Here is a 19,379-nt window from a genome sequence, read left to right on the forward strand (position 1 = left end):
GGTGATGACCAAATTGAGTCATTTTTAAGAAAATGAGGACTAAATTGAGACAACAAAAAATTTGAGGACCAAACTGAAATTTCATGACAAAGAGAAGGACCAAAAGAGTAATTTAACCTTTTTCTTATTAATGATTAATCTTAAAATAAACAACTTTGTAGGTTTGTGAAAAAATTAAGGCTTAAGAATGAAAAAGAAACTTGAGACTTCAAGATACTGCAATTCTACTATCAAGTTTATTTTCTTGACAACTATAACCAAGTTTTATTATTTTAATTCATTTGTTTTATATATTTATCTTTAATAGTGTTTTATATATTATAATTTTATTTTATATAAAAATATATAGATATGTCAACTAGAAAATTTGAATAACGCTATTCAAACATTCAAAAGAAAAGAAGAATTGAGGTTTTAATTGCATAACAAAAAGGAGCTCTGAATAGAAAAAAGCAAATGTCTTGTGGATTACGGTGTGTAGATATTTCAGTTTTGAAAGAAAAATGGTTAAATCTTTAAAAAATTCTCTAAAACATGATAATTTGTTGGATATTAATAAATTTGATTTAATTTCATAATTAAATATCTTAAAGAAAATTAATTATAGGTTTAGAAAATGATAAACCAATTGACATTCTTAATTATATAAAAAATAAAAAAATTCCAAATACATATATATATATATATATATATATATATATATAGAGAGAGAGAGAGAGAGAGAGGGAGAGAGAGAGCTTATACAATAATGTTAACAATTCTAATGTTATTTCAGTAGTCAAAAGGAATTTTTTAAAACTAAAGATAATAAAAAATTATTTAAAATCAATAATGTTTCAAGAAATTTTAATCTTATTATATATTGAGAAATAAATATTTAATAAAATTAATTATGAAAATTTAATAAATAATTTTACATAAAAAAATTCGAAAAACAAATTTAAAAAAAAGATCTCAATTTTTAAATTTATTTTAGATCTTCCAAACTGTTGAACCATCATAAAACACTTCCAAACTGTTGAACCATCATAAGCCACTTTGTAACGTCCCATTTAATTAATAAGTGTAATTGAAGAAAACGCTACACAATAATAGTATAACAATGCAGTCTTGGGGTCCTTAACAGCACCCCTACAAACTAGGCACACCACGATGCCAACATAAAACAATTGAGAAGTCTAACAAGTGAAGTAGAGTAATAAGTAGGAAACAATACATGGGTCATGACCCTAAAGAAAGCCCAAAGAAACTAAGATCCAGGCCATGCAGATTATGTAGCGGAACTATCACCTCCCTGTTGCCCACGGGTGTTCCTCGCATCTGCTCACACCAACAAGTTGATGATCATCGCAAAAGAGAGTACCACACAGCAGAACACACACAACAAAAGTAGGGTAAGCTAGAGCACAAAAGATTCCATCCAATCAATCAGATATATTTTCACATTTTCATATACTCACATCAACCAAGCATGTTATGACCTTTCAGACAATACACTACGACACGACTCGACTCATCCAGATACGTATAACCTGGTCGGATTCAGTGGATGCTTGCACTTGCGGTGGATACCTCTGCTCACCACCGAGTTGCTCACCCCCGAGCTATGTGTCACAAGTGTTACAATGAAACAATTTCTCTCACCACAAGGTTAGCCCTTAATGAATTTCAGGCCTCCTGCTACTCTCACCACAAGAGTCAGTCCGCTCTAGGTGAGACTAACTGACTCCTTAGAGTGTCAGGATGCAACCTTACCTTGAATCCTTACCTAGTTATACATATGGGGCACCACCATGGACACCCACTAACAGTGGCCATGGAATTACGTCCCAACCACTGAAGCGCGACCTTGAAAGTCTCACCTAGAGACCCCAAGAAATTACGCACTGACACGGACCAACATATATAAACAGCCAAGAATTTACACATACGTTACACATAAAATTTCATACCAACATCCATGACCAATCCTCGTTTCCCACGAGTAAGAATCAACACCAACTCGTCATTACCAATCATGAGTAAAATGCTTCCTCTCATACCAATACCATGCCACTGGTTTACCAACCATCAAGGTCCATTGTTGCTCATGCCAAATTCATGACCACACGCACATATATGTGTTCAACTTCTCATGTACAACTCATATAGAAATCATGCCAAGCTCACAATCCCCCACAAATAATCCCCTACCAATTATGCATATTCATTTCCCCCATGCCATCATATAATAGTACAATAAAGTACAAATCAACCATCAAAAGACAAGAAGAACACCAAGTTGAAATGCATTCTCACTCAACCCCTCGCTCAGGCTAAGGAGCCTCGCCCAGGCGAGTTCTCTTTGCCTATGCGAGAGTTCGCGAACCTGGAACAGTGGCCTCTATACGTTCTCGCTTTGGCGAGACTCGCCTCGCCTGGGCGAGACACTCGCTTGCTCAAAACTGAATTGAAAAATTGAAAGGCATGCATGAATATTCAAGAGAAAACTAACTGGTCAATATTTTTCTTCTTAGATTCCACTTGTCACCATCCATCTACACTAACTTCTTTCTCATTGATATATCCCTACCCTTTGCTCCTCTCTAAAGAAATAATCATTGCACACTATATATATAAAAGAATATGTAAATAATATATTAATATATTAAACTAAATTATTAATTTATGTTAAATAAAAATTATGTTTGAAAAACCAACGTCTCATGGTTAATGTTTGACATTTCGGTTATGATGTTTGTCCTCCATTTGCTTTGTTCATGTCTTAGAAGTTAACTAAATAATTGTATGAGTTTAAAAGCCTAACTACAAACTTCAAACATTAAAGAGACTAAAACACAAACAAAAATAGTACTAAAGAAATATATACGACTTTTATTAACTTTAATGAAAACTAAATAAGAAAATACTAGAAATAATTCCAACTATATATATTTCTTTTCAACTCAACTTTTAAATTAATTGGTTATTAACTAGTTTCACATTTAAATAAATACGATCTTGTTATTCTTAGGGTGTATTTACTTGTCAATACCGATTTGAAGGAGAGGAAGATGATGAATTTGAGTGGATTTGAGAGTGAGATTTGTGTTTTTCACTTGAAGGAATTTAGAGATGAAAGTGAGTGAATTTAGAAGTAGTTAGAAGTAAAGTTTCTCAAAGTTTGTGAGTGATTTAATTGATATGATAGATTAAAAATTAAGTTTAATAGAAAGAAAAACAAGATTATCAAATTGTCCTTGATTTTGATAGTAATTTAATCATAATTAGATGAGTTAGATTTATTTTATAAAAACAATAAAATGAATAAATTAAAATAACATATTTAAATTAAAAAAATATTTTAATAAAATAATTAATAATTAATAATTACTTTTTCAACTTTTATTTTTTTTATAACAATTTTAAAATTTTGGGTATTAATTATTATTGTAAACATAATTTTAAAAATCATATTTTTATATTATTATCATAATAATGCAACATTATTAATAATGATTTGCGTCATTAATATACATAAAATTGTGAAGATAATAAGCACATTGTAGTAGATATAAAAGTGAATGATAAAGTAGTCATAACAAGTGTAAAAAAAAAGTGAATTTGTGAATTTTTTTTTCATCACACAATTTAGCAAATAATGTCAGACATCTTCACTATTCAATTCAAGAATCTTTGTGTTGGGGTGACTATTCCAAATGAACAACATTTGAAATTAATATACATAATTTGGATCATTAATATATATAAAATTGTGAAGATAATAAGCACATTGTAATATATATAAAAGTGAATGATAAAGTAGTCATAACAACATATTGTGTGAAATGTGAATTTTTTCATCACACAATTTAGCAAATAAATGTCAGACATCTTCACTGTTCAGTTCAGGAATCTTTGTATTGGAGTGGCTATTTCAAATGTACAACATTTGAAATTAATATACATAATTTGGGTCATTGGTATACATAAAATTGTGAAGATAATAAACACATTGTAAGCCATGATACCATGTTAGAAGTGAGTTTTAAGCCTAACTCAACCCCAAAACCAGATTGTAAGATGAGGTTTGCACCTAACTTATATATTATGAATTAGCCTTATCTCTAGTCGATGTGGGACTTCCAACACACCTCCTCACGCCGAGGTATATTCATCTTGTGCGTGGGCAAGAAATTAGTGGGTGATCCGTTAGTGGCCCGATATCGGGTGGAATGTCCAAGAAAGTTCGCTGGAATAGGCTTTAACTTAGCTCTGATACCATGTTAGACATGTGTAAGCCATGAGAGAAAGAAAAAAAAAAGGATGCGTACAACAAACGCACAAGAAAAGTTTGGGTGAAAAACTACTCAAAGAGAGTTTGCTTGCTTATTGATTTATTAGAACCTTTATTCAATATATAGAGTACAATGTCCCATCATATAGAGAGAAAAATAAAAACCAAATAAAAAATAATATTTGATAATAATAGAAGAGAATCAAATATATGATATCTCTATCAATATAAATAAAAACAAGAGATATATAATACCTTTATCAATATATATAAAAGTGAATGATAAAGTAGTCATAACAACATATTGTGTGGAAAAAAAATGAATTTGTGAATTTTTTCATCACATAATTTAGCAAATAAATGTAAGACATCTTCACTGTTCAGTTTAGAAATCTTTATGTTAGAGGGGCTATTTCAAATGTGCAGCATTTGAAATTAATATACATGATTTGCGTCATTAATATACATAAAATTGTGAAGATAATAAGTACATTGTAGTAGATATAAAAGTGAATGATAAAGTAGCCATAACAACATATTGTGTGAAAAAAATATGAATTTGTGAATTTTTTTCATCATACAATTTAGCAAATAAATGTCAGGCATCTTCACTGTTCAGTTCAGGAATCTTTGTATTGGAGTGGTTATTTCAAATGTGCAGCATTTGAAATTAATATACATAATTTGCGTCATTAATATACATAAAATTGTGAAGATAATAAACACATTGTAGTATATATAAAAGTAAATGATAAAGTAATCATAATAACATATAGTGTGAAAAAAAAAATACACATATTGTGTGAAAGAAAAGTAAATTTTTTTTATCACACAATTCAACAGATAAATGTCAGGCATCTTCCCTGTTTAGTTCAGGTATCTTTATGTTGGATTGGCTATTTCAAATGTACAGCACCAAGAAAAGATGCTCCTGAATTAAATTGAATTAAAGCAACGAAAAAAATAAGTGAGGGCATAATTATAATCTTACTTGTATCACCTTCAAATATATCTTCATGAAAGATAATGGTAAAATGAAGGAATCTCCTTATTACTTCTTTCCCCCTCACTCCAATCCACACAAGTGAACAGGTGTATCTCCAAATGGGTGTTCTCCCTTCCATGTGAACACGTGAGCAATAAATACCTTGAAGTAAACAATGCCTAGGGTAAGAATAAAAATAAAATATAAATAAAAGAATATTGATAAGTGACATTATTTCACATACTAACCCAATACACTTTATTGTAATTTCTAATACAAGTATATTTATTACTTCTGTAAAAGTAATGTTATCATCAAGGTGTATTTTCTTTTCAAACTTAAAAAATTACTAAAATGAGATAAATTTAAAAATATCATGAAAATGAATAAATTATACGAATTTAATTTTATTATAAAAAATTGTGTTAGTATTTGTGATATAAATTTAGTTAAAAGTTATATCACGTTGATATGAATATTTTATAATAAAATTGTATCAAATAATATAAATTATTTATTTTTATAATTTTTTAAAATCTGTTAAGTTTAAATAATTTTAAAAAGAAAATACACAAAAAATTGAACTATCTTGGTGCTTTTGGCAAATATCAATATGAATGTTTTGTAAGAATGTGAAAAGAATATCACTTAGTCATCCCATATGGCTTTTGGGGGTGTCGTGTACAGTTTGGAATAGAATAAACCTAGATGATTGTTTTAAGTATTTACACAATATTGTTTGAAATAAAATAAGAGATAACGCGTGTTCATCTAAAAGTGATAAAATATCTAGAGTAAAATTTAATCTTTTCTAAAAAGGTGAGTTCAATTTTCCTTTCACTTTACTAAAATTAACTTGTAAAAATCCTTTTATAGATCAATCTTTAGGCTCGTCTATAAGAAAACATGAAATATAATGTTTTAGTTTTGAATGGTAAATACTTTTCAAAATAAAATAATACATATTTTATATTTATATGTTCTTCAAACAAAACTTTACAAACATCAAGAATTCTACCACTCCTTAATCAAAGTTTAAGAAAATCAGATGTTTAATCTTGGCTTATAAGAAGGCTATTAAATGGTAATATAATGTTAAGTTCCTTCAACCTTCAAGATTATTTAGGAGATATAGAATTTGAATTCTTTATTAAATTTTTGTGTTGTCTCTTTGTTGTATATTTAAAATATATTAATTGAAACTGATTTTTAAAATATATTAAAAACAGCATATAATAGTACAAAAAAAATAATAAAGAATCTGGTGAGGGAGATATGGAAGTAAATAAGTGAGAGATGAAAATTTTGCATTAAATTATGCAGTGAATATATATATATGAATATGGAGAAAGTTTTCACAATTTGTTACTATGTTCTCTCTTTTGCTGTTCCTTACCTTTTGTTTCTTTCCCTACAGCCAAAAAAGGAACCATCAGGCTGGTTAAATCAATGCATGCGACCTATTTGAAAATGGGTTTGAAAGAGCTATTAGAAGCAAAATTTTCCTCTCTTGTAGGAAGCATGAATTGAGTTGGTAGAAAATTTTGAAGAAGAACTTGATCATAAAAATGAGATGAGAGTGCATAATAGGGGAGAAGAGGGTGCATGGAGTTGTTTTAGAGGAACCACTCATTTCTTAACATAGAGGAAAAGGAAGCAACAAAATGTTACATGTCATGATCAAAGCCTTCAAAAAGCGTGGGTGGAAGAGATGGCCATTGATAGTTACATGTGTATCATTCATGAGCTTGATAATCATAGCTCATCACTAGCAACGTGGGGTTATTACAGTTACCATATAGGTTAAAGGGTACGTGCATTAGAAGAGAAAGTTGAGGTATCATTATCGTCTGGAATGATTGATGGATAACCGCACCCTTAAAGTATGTGAAGTGTAGTGCAGATTATGTGTATGAAATAATGCATGTTGAATCTGTTTAGTTTTTGACTCTTGAAAATACCCTATTGACTGAAAAAGAGAAGGTTGAGATCCAAAGAGATATATATTATATATAACTGCAAGAGAGCAAGTGACATGGTTTCTTAACATTTGCGTTTGTGGGGCTACAAACTACCAAAAGATCTTTAATTTCTTCTCTGACCTCACCCTGCCACGCTTTGCAGAAGCATCCGCAAGCTTTTTCAATAGGCCAAGGTACCTTTTTCCCCTCTCACTCTCTGTCCATCAATTCTTTGCTGCAAACCTTTTGAGCCATGTGATATACCCTCTCCTCAAAGTTGAATAAATCAATACTTGAATGTTTTAGTAGTTTGTGCTTTTACCCTCCTAGTACAATTGAAAAAAAAAAAAAAAAACTGCTGCATGTTATTTCTTCTCCAAGATTTGAGTTCCCATGTAGATGTCATCAGTTAACTTATCACAAATCTACTGATTTACCCGGTCCTTTTACTCTCTGTAGAAGAAGAGAAGGTAGATAAGATTACCGTAGGTCACATGAAGAAGCATGAGTAATTAAGCTTTTTGTTTGTATGTATTCATTCATATGGCTTTGTGAGTGGGTAAAGGAATCTGAAAGATTGCAATTGCAGGTGTGGGCTTTTGGGACCAGCACAGTGGCAGAATTGTCACAATTCAAAGCCTGTGGGCAGCCGCAGCAGATGAAGGACTACAGGCAACTATAGTTAAGAGCAACAGCAAGCAAAACAAAGCGTGTCTGCCTAAGGAAAACCTATGAGAAAACAAACCCTTACAAGAAAAAATAATAATAGAGCCGCATATAGGAAGAGAAAAAGGAGAGATATTGAAAAGCAAAAAAACTGGATTTCAGTGGGAATCAGTATCAACCACCAAGTCCACATGACTCACAACAACAAAACTTGATCAGCACACACACATCTCAAAACCAACCTGGATATGTTGAAGGCATAGCAAGAAGTTCCTACAGAATAGAAGCATCTACTTTGAACCAAGCCACAAAGCACTCGAAGCATAATAGAGGAGGAACATTGACAAGGGTCATGAGGAGCAGTGTAGGAGATATTGTTCAAGTGGAAGGAGGACACATTGTTAGGTCCTCGGGAAGAAAAGATCGGCACAGCAAGGTGTATACTTCCAAAGGGCCTCGTGATCGCCGGGTTAGACTCTCAGCACACACAGCCATTGAGTTCTATGACGTTCAAGACAGACTTGGCTATGACAGACCAAGCAAGGCTGTGGACTGGCTCATCAAGAAGGCAAAGTCTTCCATTGACAAGCTTGCTGAGCTTCCTCCATGGCATCCACCTACTCATGATGAGGAAAAGCAGAATGATGCTGCAGGATCAAGTGGAATCGTGGCCGTTGAACAACAACAAGAAGAACATCATCATCATCAACAACAACAGTCAGAGTCTTGTGGCTACAACTTTCAGCTCCAGAGGCAACTGGGGGCCTTTATTTCTACCCATGTTGACACTGACCCCATCAATTTTCAAACCAACAACTCCTCGGAAGATCTTGGCCTATCTCTCCACTGTTTCCAAGACCACCCTGGCCTTATTAATTGGCCATCTCAACAAGGTGCAAATCAAGCACCTCCTTCAAATGAACACCAAATCCAAACCCTTTTTGCTGGCTCAACCCCAGTTGCGTTTGAGAACCATTATCAAAGAACTGTGACTTGGAACAATGAAGCAACAACCGGGGATCATGTGAGCAGAATGGGGTTCTTTCTCAACTCACACCCATTTCTAGGCCAAGCTTCTGCTTCAGCTTATGCCCAAAGTGAGACCCTTCAGTCCAGTTTTTCATTTCCAGTGACTTCCTCTGAGCATCAGAGGCCCCAGCCAGTTCACCAATCTTCCATCTTTGGCAGCAGGTTTGTCTCTGATGGGTTAGCTGGGTTCTGCATTCCAGATAGAATTCAAAGTGTGGAAGAGAACCATGGAGTTGCTTCCAATAGGCCATCCACAGATATAGCGATACCAATTTTTTTACATCCCTATCCACTGCACGTCACACTTTATTTCACTCTTTTCTCTCTCACGAAATAAACACGTCACACTTTATTTCGACTAACACACACATTACACACTATCACATACACACATTTAATCTAACCTAAACACAACACACAGAAGATCTGCACGAAAAAAAAAAGAAAAGAAACAGGGGCCGGACCCACGAAAAAGAAAAAAAAAAGAAGAGAGGAAGAAGAGAGAAAGGGAACGAGGGATATCTGGGGCGCGTAATAAAGAAATCCCAACCTCTCCAATTTCTTCATCTTCTCTCACACATAACAGAGTAAGACGTCGAAGATACTCCGACGAGGTTGCCTCTACCCTTCCATCTCAGATCCGCAACAACCACCGTCCGAGCTCGCCGCACCGCTTCCCCATTCACTGCCGTGGCCATTGGATCCCACCGTCGACACTCTTGTCGACAGCGCGACTTCTACTGTCAAAACCTCCTCGCTCCAGCACGGACATCCATTCCTTTGTTTCTTCTCCCACATTTACGGTATACTGGAAAAAAAGCTCAGTGCCGCGCGAATCCTAAATACCCGTCAGCCGCAAGTTGAGGTTCACCCATTTTCTTACCTCTGTTTTGTTCTATTATTGTTGTTGATACTAGTTTAAATTGATGAAGTCGCTGATTTATGATTGAGATGCTTGTACTCACAATCATTCAATGCTGAATATACTGGATTAGCAAATTTTTTTCAGTGAAACAGTTTGGGGATTTTGATGGAGGTATATGCTAATTCAATGTATGTGTGTATATGGAGATTTTGAACTTTGATTATGTTTATTATTTTGCTCTTAGAATATTTGGATTTATTAAATTTGTTGAAATTGAATGCGATCAATGGAATATAGTTTTTGGTCTCTGTGAAGATTATATATTAGTTTCAGATTGAGGAAGAAAAGCTTTTTTTCACACACTCACACACTAGAGTTATTCACCTGACGCACACACTTCATCTAATTCACGCACGCACACCACTCACAATTCACGCACACAACACACACTCACAATAAAACCCCAAGGGGACGAAATCCACGCGAAAAAAAAAGGTTCCCTGATTCTCAACCCCTGGGAACCCCTTTCTGATTTTTTGAATTTCTTCCTCAATCACCATGCAACTTCCGTCTTAGTTCCGGGACACCACTACGCGAGCTCGCTGCCACTAGACCACATCACCTCGCTGCACTGCAATTTCGGATCCCTAGGCCGCCTCTGCCATCTCCGTCGAAGCTTCCCAGAGTTGTGGCACATCCCTGGAGTCTTCTTCGCGCAACCCTCCGAGCCCACTATTGTTGTTTCCAGCGAGACTCTTAGAGTAACAACAATCTCTGTTGGCGCTGTGCTGGTCATTTTAAAATCTTTCTCATGCTCGTATTCTGTTTTGGTTTTGAGATTTAATGAATGTGATTTAAACTGATTCTGTGTTGTTTTGTGGCTTTGAGTGAAGGGATTATTTATTTTATTTGAGTATGACATTTGTGCTTGTGATTAAGGGTAATGTTATACCCACTGTGATTGTAGCTCTTGGGTATTACTGCTAATATGTTGAAGGAACTATGTAATTGAATGCAAGTAACTAAGGGTTGATTGCTGTGTATGTATGTTAATGTTTAATTGTTAATTGAATCAATGCAATAAGGGTGAGACCAGGAATTACAGGTTCAAGTTCAAATTGGGAAATGGTGTTGGTTTCTTTTGGAACAAAGAATTATATGGCTTGAAGAACCCCGATTGTTGGGAGGGAATGCTACGAAATCAGCTATGTTTTGGGTAATGAAATTCAAAATTATTGGATTAATTGTGGAAGATTATGTGATTAATTACTAGTTGTTGATGCTTGATTATTGAAGTTTTAAATCTGAGTATGTGTTTGAGATCGTAATGTGTTAAGAGTCTGGTTTGTGTGACAGAACTAGTGTCATTATGGTAGTGGAGACATGAGAATTTTTCAGACCATTTGAGCTTCTAGACTTCATTCTCTTGGATCCTTACAATTTACAAAGATGGTAAGTCACATAAACTTCTCATGATTAGCAAATTCTTAGCGGAAGTTGGACACTAAATGATCCGTTGAGTAGTTTTTAGGCGATTAAACATTATTATTGTATGAATTTTAAGTTCGAGTCCTACTAATAGAATTGTTCCTATCACATTTGTGTACTTGTGTCAGTAGTTCTTCTGCTCTTGTTAATAAATTAGGGTGGTTTCTCTGGTATAATTCATGTCTCTCACCTTTCAAAGTTTGATTAAAATTGTGAAACTAAAATTTTGCTTTAGTAGTTTTGTTTGATAGGTGACAGGTCATTTTGTTACGATTTATCCACCTATGGTTTTCCGGAAAAGTAATCATATGTTTATTTACTCTTCAACTTAAGTTTTTTATATTCATTTTCTCAGTTTAATTCATTTGAGATACCATGACAACTACACTAGTGCTATGATAAGTAAGCGTTGCACAATTGAGATGCAATGTCTTATTCATAGTAATATTATGTGTTGTCTTAAAATGAAGAGTTTAAACAAAACCGGTTAACACTGTGAACTCAATGTCCCTACAACTTATCACTGAACATGCAACTTAATAGTATGATGCTTAATACCAATTGATTTTAAGACGAATTCTAACAATCCATATACAAAAGTTCATATGTTTTTAATTATTTTATTTTTGTCCTCATTCTTCTTATATTGTCACAGTGATTGTTACCTCTCCAAGTTCAAGGATCCGTAATGGTGCAATGGATGGAATAGTCTTAGGTACAATTGTCTTTGTGGTTACTTTTTCTACAGTCGTTACAATTGAGAGATTATCGTACACCTTCTAAACGGGACAAAAGGTGAGTACCTTAAAATGAATAACCTTGCCTATGATTATTTCCTCTCTTTGACTTGTCTTCAATGCTTCTAGGATTTCAAAAAAAATGTAAAGGTATAACATCATTTTATTATGAAGAAATTGCAGGCGCTACAAACAATTTTAGTGAAGTAAAGTTTTAGCTGAATGAGTTGCATTGGACAAGGTTTTCAGCATGGCCAACTCCTCCTCCATTTACTCGAAGCGTGTTCAACCATTCAGTCATTCAAGATCGTTAAATGTCTCCATGCAGTCTCCATCACAATTGGTCCCATTCCAAAGCAATCCATTTTCATTCATAACAACATCCTCTCCTCATACATTTCCCTTGGTGAAGTGCTCCACGCACGCAAGATGTTCAATGCTATGCCTCATAGAACAGTTGTCTCTTACAACACTCTCATCAATGCTTATTCTCGACTTGGGCATGTGGATGATGCATGGGACCTTTTCTCCCATATGAGGTGGACTGGTTTTGCACCTACCCAGTACACACTCACAGGGTTGTTGTCGTGTGAGTTCTTGAATCTTTCATTAGGTGCTCAGTTGCAGGCTTTGAGCATCAGGAATGGACTCTTTGATGCCGATTCTTTCGTGGGTACTGCTTTATTGGGCTTGTTTGGGAGGCATGGACATTGGGATGAAGTTTTTTCTACCTTTGAATATATGCCCCAGAAGAGCTTGGTGACATGGAACTCCATGATGTCATTGTTGGGGCGTAATGGGTTTGTTGAAGAGTGTAAGCTTTTGTTTCATGATCTTGTAAGGACAGGTATGTCTTTGTCAGAAGGTTCTTTTGTTGCTGTGTTGTCTGGACTTGTTTATTTTGAGGAAGATTTGGAATATGGTGAACAAATACATGGGTTAATGGTCAAATGTAGGTTTGATTATGAAATTAGTGCACTTAATTCTCTTATCAGTGTGTATGTCAGGTGCAAAGCTATGTTTGCAGTAGAAAGATTGTTTAAGCAAGTTCCTATTCAGAATGTTGTGTCCTGGAATACAATTATGGATGCATTAGTCAAAGGTGGGAAACCTATGGCGACACTAGAATTGTTTTTGAGTATGGTAAGCAGAGGATTGATGCCAACTCAGGCCACTTTTGTTGTTGTTATTGAGTCTTGTAATTGCTTGAGAATTGTGGTATTTGGAGAATCTGTCCATGCTAAGGTAATCAGGAGTGGCTTTGAGACTGATGTTATCGTGGGCACTGCACTGATAGACTTCTATGCCAAATGTGATAAACTTATTTTAGCTAAAAAATGTTTTGATCAGATAGAAGCGAAAAATTTGGTTTCTTGGAATACTTTGATAGTGGGTTATTCAAACATTTGTTCTTCCACAGCCATTCTATTGTTACAAAAAATGCTTCAATTAGGTTATTTCCCAAATGAGTTTTCTTTTTCTGCTGTCCTCAAGTCATCTTCAGTGTCTAGCCTTCATCAACTCCACAGTTTGATTATAAGAACAGGGCACAAGAGTAATGAATACGTATTAAGCTCTCTCATCTTGTCTTACACCAGAAATGGTCTCATCAATGAAGCACTTTCTTTTGTTAAAGAATTTGAGAATCGGCTTCCCGTAGTTGCATCTAACATCATTGCTGGAATCTATAACAAAAAATGTCAGTACTATGATGCAATAAAACTACTTTCTTTACTTGAAAAACCAGATGTTGTGTCCTGGAATATTGTCATTTCAGCTTGGGCTCGGAGCAATGATTATGACAAGGTTTTTGCACTTTTCAAGCATATGCATTCAACATGCATTCTTCCAGATAGTTACACATTTATGAGTGTATTATCTGGGTGTACCGCACTTTGTCATTTGGATTTAGGTAGTTCTCTACATGGACTTGTTATAAAGACTAATCTTGGTAATTTTGACACGTTCCTTGGCAATGTACTAATTGACATGTATGGAAAGTGTGGAAGCATTGATAACTCAATGAAAGTTTTTGAAGAAATTATGCACAAAAATATGATTACATGGACCACTTTAATCACTGCACTTGGGTTAAACGGTTACACTTATGAGTCAGTAATGAGATTTCGAGACATGGAAATGAAGGGATTGAAGCCTGATGCCTTAGCATTCAGAGCAGTACTTTCTTCATGTAGATATGGCGGATTAGTGGAAGAAGCCATGCAAATTTTCAGTCAGATGAGAGCCAATAATGGGATGTCACTAGAACAAGATCATTACTATATTATGGTTGACCTACTCGCAAAAAATGGACAAATTAGAGAAGCTGAGAAAATCATTGCAAGCATGCCTTTCCTCCCAAACGTCAATATATGGCGTAGCTTTCTTGAAGCAACAATACGCAATAACTTGTAAATTAACTTTTGTAGAACAAAACTTCATTAATCTTTTGATAAGGATGCACATATATTTTGTTGTTTGGTTGTTGTTTAGTGTTTAATTTTGGGTGTGTATAATTTTGCTTATTTTAAAGAAGAAATCGCTTTCTACAGAAAAACATTTTATAGAAGATTATTAACACGTGTTGGTGAGGAAAAATGAAATAGATTGAGTGCAACGTGATTTTTGGTGGTGCATGATGTTGAGAGTGAAGATTCAAGAAAGCATGTCTGAGTTTATTTTATGTTCCCATCCACTTGGATTCTATTATGGATGGATGAAAACTTGATCTTATAGTTAATTTTTTGAGTTTTAATTTTAATGTATAAGGTGTTCTAAACAAGTTTTCATTCTTGAACTTGATTAGTTTTGACTTTGGAAGTGTTATAACCTTCTTTTAACCACCAAGTTAATTTTGGTTAATTAACAATGTTTTTTAATCAACTAAATTTTTTTTAATCTCAAGGAATTTGCAAGTTAGAACATTTTAGTCAATTAAAATCTGTTTATCATTCAACAAGTATTTAAAATGGTAATAATATTAATTTATGTTTTTATTTTATTTTATTTTGTTTTATTTAATCAACTTTTTTCTTTATTTAATCTAACTTGTGTCACCTTATATTTTTTATATTTAATATAAAGAAGAATTAAGAAATGATAAATTATATTACTTAAGGATCTACCATTGTTATATAATGCAATTTTTGTATTTATTCACAACTGTTTAGGTCAAAGCCCTTCTCAAGCAGATCCAACAAAAGTGATATAAAAGTTAGATAAATTACTATTCTAACATGTTTAAATGAATAAACTTTATAAAGATTCTTACAATTAAAAGAGAGAAAATATAAAAGAAAAATGAGATAAAACAAAATGATGTAGTGAAAAGACATAAAAAGACAAAATATTGTTGTATGAATTGTCAATTAAATTCTTGTATAAATATTACAACTCTTTTCAAGCTCAATGTAAATTATTTGAACAGTGTATTCATACTCTTGTCAAATTCTATCATTGCAATTGATGTAATACGAGCAAGGAAAGAAATATAATTTGAATTCAATATTTTCTAATATGATTTTTATCTGAATCCCATCCTCAATGTCTTCCCAGGAAGATCAGAAACCCTAACTTGTTGTTGGTGGACAATTGTGAAGGTAGTTTTAGCAGAATTGTTGAAGAGATTGGTGATATCAGTAAGAGGCACCCTTTTACAATTTGTGTTGTTCTTGTTCTTCACCTTGTTGGTGTTGCATGCTGGAGGAACATTCTCTTTGTTATTCTGACTCAATATAGTGCTAGTGTTATCAACCTCCATTGATAACAAACTTTGAGAGTGAAAAAATGTCTTCTTTCTTCTGCAAGAGTGGAAACAAAAAGTCTTTTTCTTTTGAGTGAAAAAAATGTGGGTGGAGTTGAAACTCTTAAGAATTGTAATGTTGATGGTGGTTTTAATTAATTTGTGAATGGAGGGTAAAGCCAAAAGTTTGAAACTTTTGGATAATTCAAAATTTTAAATTAAACTTTTGTGAAGAGCCAAAATTTCAAAACTAAAATGATGTTTTGTGAGTTTTTTAATTATTATTAGAAGAAACATTCATTTTATTATTTTTTATTCTATTGATGACATGTTTTTTTTTTCTTTTTGAGGAATTTGGCTATTCAATGAATATATATAAAATATCAATTTTGGTTCTATGATATACATCTATTTTAGTTATCTTTTCAATATATTAAATTTAGTTTTAATATCTTACAATTAATTTTTTGTAATATATATATATATATATATATTAAATAATTGTTTCTCTTGATGTTAGGAAATAATAAACTCGTTCTTAATTAATTGTTGTAGAATTAGGTGTTATAATTCCTCCTAACTAAAGAAAATTATGAATCAACTATGGCCCCTCTATTTTAACTATTTACTTCTTTTTAAATTAAATATTTAGGTTGTAGAGAATATTATTTTTAAATGAAACTAGAAAAACAAATATCTGTAATAAGTGAAAGTAGTGTCATATACTAAAAAATGTGAATGTCGAAAAGGGATAAGAAATATATTGAAAATAAGAAAGGTAAGTAAAGAGTGAGAAAGATATTGGTCCACAACATCGTTGTTTTAAATAAGGCGTTTTCTTTCTACACTTCCATAATTTCTAACTACACCTCCCTAATTTTCTAAATAATTATTTTACCATTTATAAAAGTTACTTTTGAATTATTTATTTTTCAAATTTTCTAAAACAAGATTTTCAGAATTTTTGGAACAAAGTTCTTGAAACCAACTTTGTTCATGCAATACATTCAAGAATAAAATTTCTAAAACATAACTTTTAGAATAAGTTTTTCAAAATGAATTCTCTCTCTTCTCCTTTTACATGAAGAATGAACAATGAGAACTACCACAATAATAACATGTTACAATGATGGAGAGTATTTTAGTTTTTTGCTTATTAAGATGATGTAGTCAATAATATTAATACGATGCAAAAAGAAATTTTTTTAAATAAATGAAAATCAACCACCCTTGGGTTGAGACAGTTGAGAATAGGTTGGGTTGATGGGCTTTCATAGGTCCATTTCACAACAGTTTCTTCCTGCACCTTACATTTCATCCTACACTCCCTTACACTTGTCAAATAACTTATTTAACCTTATTTTCTTTTCTTCCTCTCATTCTTCTTTCTCTAGAGAGACCCCTCTACACCATGTTTTTCCACGTCATTTCTCTTTTTTTTTTTATTGAAAATTATATTCTAAATTGTATAATTCAAAATATTATTTTATTATTATTTTAAATTTCACAATTTGAAATATAACATTTCGAAATACACTATCTAACGTACAATATCTCGGATTTTACATTCTAAAATATTATTAATTACGAAACTCAAAATGAAGATCCTGAATTAGATAGTTAAATGGGAATTTTCAAGTGTATGGAGGTGCATAATGAAATTATGGAGACCCTTGTTTACAAAGTGAACCTTACAGGCCCAAGAGGCACACTTTGGTGGCATGCACATATCCTATGGCTTAGACCACTCTCCATGATGCCATTGTCATCTTCTTCGAGCTTGGAGTTCCTTTTTTCTGAACCAAACATGGAACAAGTTATCATATTGAGCAAGATCTATTATGTTTTCTTGGCTGTTAAGCATTTTTTTCTTTTCGGCTTGTTTTGTGATAATTTAGAAGAAAAACAACTTATTATAAATGTTTCATAACTAAAGCAATTATGTTCATTCAAAGAAATCTGTGGTCGTGATATCTGCAAATAAAATCTACGACCGATAGTTGATATTTATGTATTTATTACCTACAAGTAGCTGATATTTTAATATTTATTTATAAACGGGTTGAATACGATTATCATACTATTCGTATTTGTGGATACCCGTTATTCACAAAAAATTAAATTAAATTAATATTTATATTTTATTAACTAAATTAATTAAAATTAAAATTAAAATTTATTAGATTAAATTTAATTAAAATTAAAATTAAAATTTAATTTATATTTAATTTAATTTATATTTAATTTTATATATTTTTTAATTTTATTTTAAAAATTTATAAAATATATTTTCTGAATATCCACTCGTATCTATGGATACCCACAGATTTTAAAATATCCGCGAATATATTTTAAGCCGGTAACAGACGGGTTGCAGATGAATTTGCTGTTGCGGGCAGACACTATTCGTGTCCAACCCAACTCGTTGTCATCCCTATATAGCACTAAGCATATAATTCATCATACAATTATTTACATTTATGTCTTAAATCAAATGTTATAAAGAATTTTTATTAAACATTAATGGGAATTCATAGTATATAAAGTAAGTGAAAATATTATTTTAGAAGCTAATTTTATAGAATTAAATTAAATAAAATTTACTTCTTATTTGACGCGAGTGCTAAAGATTTTATATAGACTAGAAGATAAATTCACGTACAAACCTCACCCTAATTGTATAGGGTTGAGTGGTTTAAAATTCAATTATTAAAATCAAATTCTACCATTAAAATTGAAAGTAATTTTCCTGTGAAAGAAAATCCAAATTTCAAGCCTAATCTCATCCTTGACATGCATGAGTAAAGAAAGTTGTTGCAGAAATATTGAAGAGATTGGTGACTTCAGTGAGAGGCACCCTCTCGTACATTTGCTTACTACGTTTCTTGCACTTATCTATGTTGTATACGCATGTTGGAGGGACATTTTCCTTGTTAATGTGGTTGGAAGTGACAAGGGTAGTATCCATTTGTAAAAAAAATAAAAAAATAAAAATAATTAGAGAGAGAGGTACAAAAGAGGTGGAATTATGGATTTGTGAATTGTGGTATATATTATACTTAAAATGAATAAGAAACAAGAAAGATGGAGAAGTTTGTTTGGTTCAAGTAATATTTTAATAAAATATTAATCAAATCATGAACATGTTTATTTATGATAGAAATATTATTAAACATGTTCATAATTAAATTATATTAATATAACTTTTACCACTATTTCTTTTAATATCTTTCTATTGAATCAATTCCTTTTGCCTTTTGCTAAAGTTTTACTATGTTACCCTAACTAACAAATAAAGTGCTTAACCACCAAAAGAAATTAACTATATTAAAGAAAGTGCAAACTCACTATAACCCTCACATCACTACATTGGGTAATAATTTTCAAAAGAATAAAATACCAATAAAGTAACTAGACCTACAACACAACTTTAGCTTAACATGTCCATGAATGCACCTTGGTCAGCTCAACTAAATTATCATTATTAGTTTAATTATGTATCTCATTGATCAGACAAAAATCCTAAATATCTCATATCAACTACTATATTTTTAACCATTGCTACATATATTATTCCTTTCAATATTAATTTAATTTAATTTTTGTAGGAAGAATGATGAATGAAGTAAA

General features: G+C 32.2%; 2 protein-coding genes across 5 annotated transcripts; both read left to right on the forward strand.

The window, feature by feature from the left end:
* The first annotated feature begins 7,138 nt into the window (after positions 1-7,138).
* Positions 7,139-10,643, forward strand: LOC114168475 (transcription factor TCP4-like). Of its 3 annotated transcripts, none has more exons than XM_028053311.1 (2): positions 7,139-7,730; positions 7,812-10,643. In XM_028053311.1, the coding sequence occupies exon 2, from the start codon at positions 8,241-8,243 to the stop codon at positions 9,252-9,254; it is 1,014 nt and encodes a 337-aa protein (XP_027909112.1). In that variant the 5' UTR covers positions 7,139-7,730; positions 7,812-8,240; the 3' UTR covers positions 9,255-10,643. The 3 variants fall into 3 exon arrangements, with proteins under 3 accessions (XP_027909112.1, XP_027909113.1, XP_027909114.1); XM_028053312.1 differs by having other exon boundaries at positions 7,139-7,692; XM_028053313.1 differs by having other exon boundaries at positions 7,139-7,416.
* On the forward strand, positions 9,432-14,490 carry LOC114168469 (pentatricopeptide repeat-containing protein At3g58590-like). Of its 2 annotated transcripts, XM_028053304.1 has the most exons (5): positions 9,434-9,782; positions 10,888-10,998; positions 11,139-11,234; positions 11,926-12,065; positions 12,182-14,490. In XM_028053304.1, the coding sequence occupies exon 5, from the start codon at positions 12,230-12,232 to the stop codon at positions 14,420-14,422; it is 2,193 nt and encodes a 730-aa protein (XP_027909105.1). In that variant the 5' UTR covers positions 9,434-9,782; positions 10,888-10,998; positions 11,139-11,234; positions 11,926-12,065; positions 12,182-12,229; the 3' UTR covers positions 14,423-14,490. The 2 variants fall into 2 exon arrangements, with proteins under 2 accessions (XP_027909106.1, XP_027909105.1); XM_028053305.1 differs by having other exon boundaries at positions 9,432-10,998; positions 12,191-14,490.
* The last annotated feature ends 4,889 nt before the right edge of the window (positions 14,491-19,379 follow it).

Source organism: Vigna unguiculata, chromosome 11, assembly GCF_004118075.2.
Source record: "Vigna unguiculata cultivar IT97K-499-35 chromosome 11, ASM411807v1, whole genome shotgun sequence".
Lineage (NCBI taxonomy): Eukaryota > Viridiplantae > Streptophyta > Magnoliopsida > Fabales > Fabaceae > Vigna > Vigna unguiculata.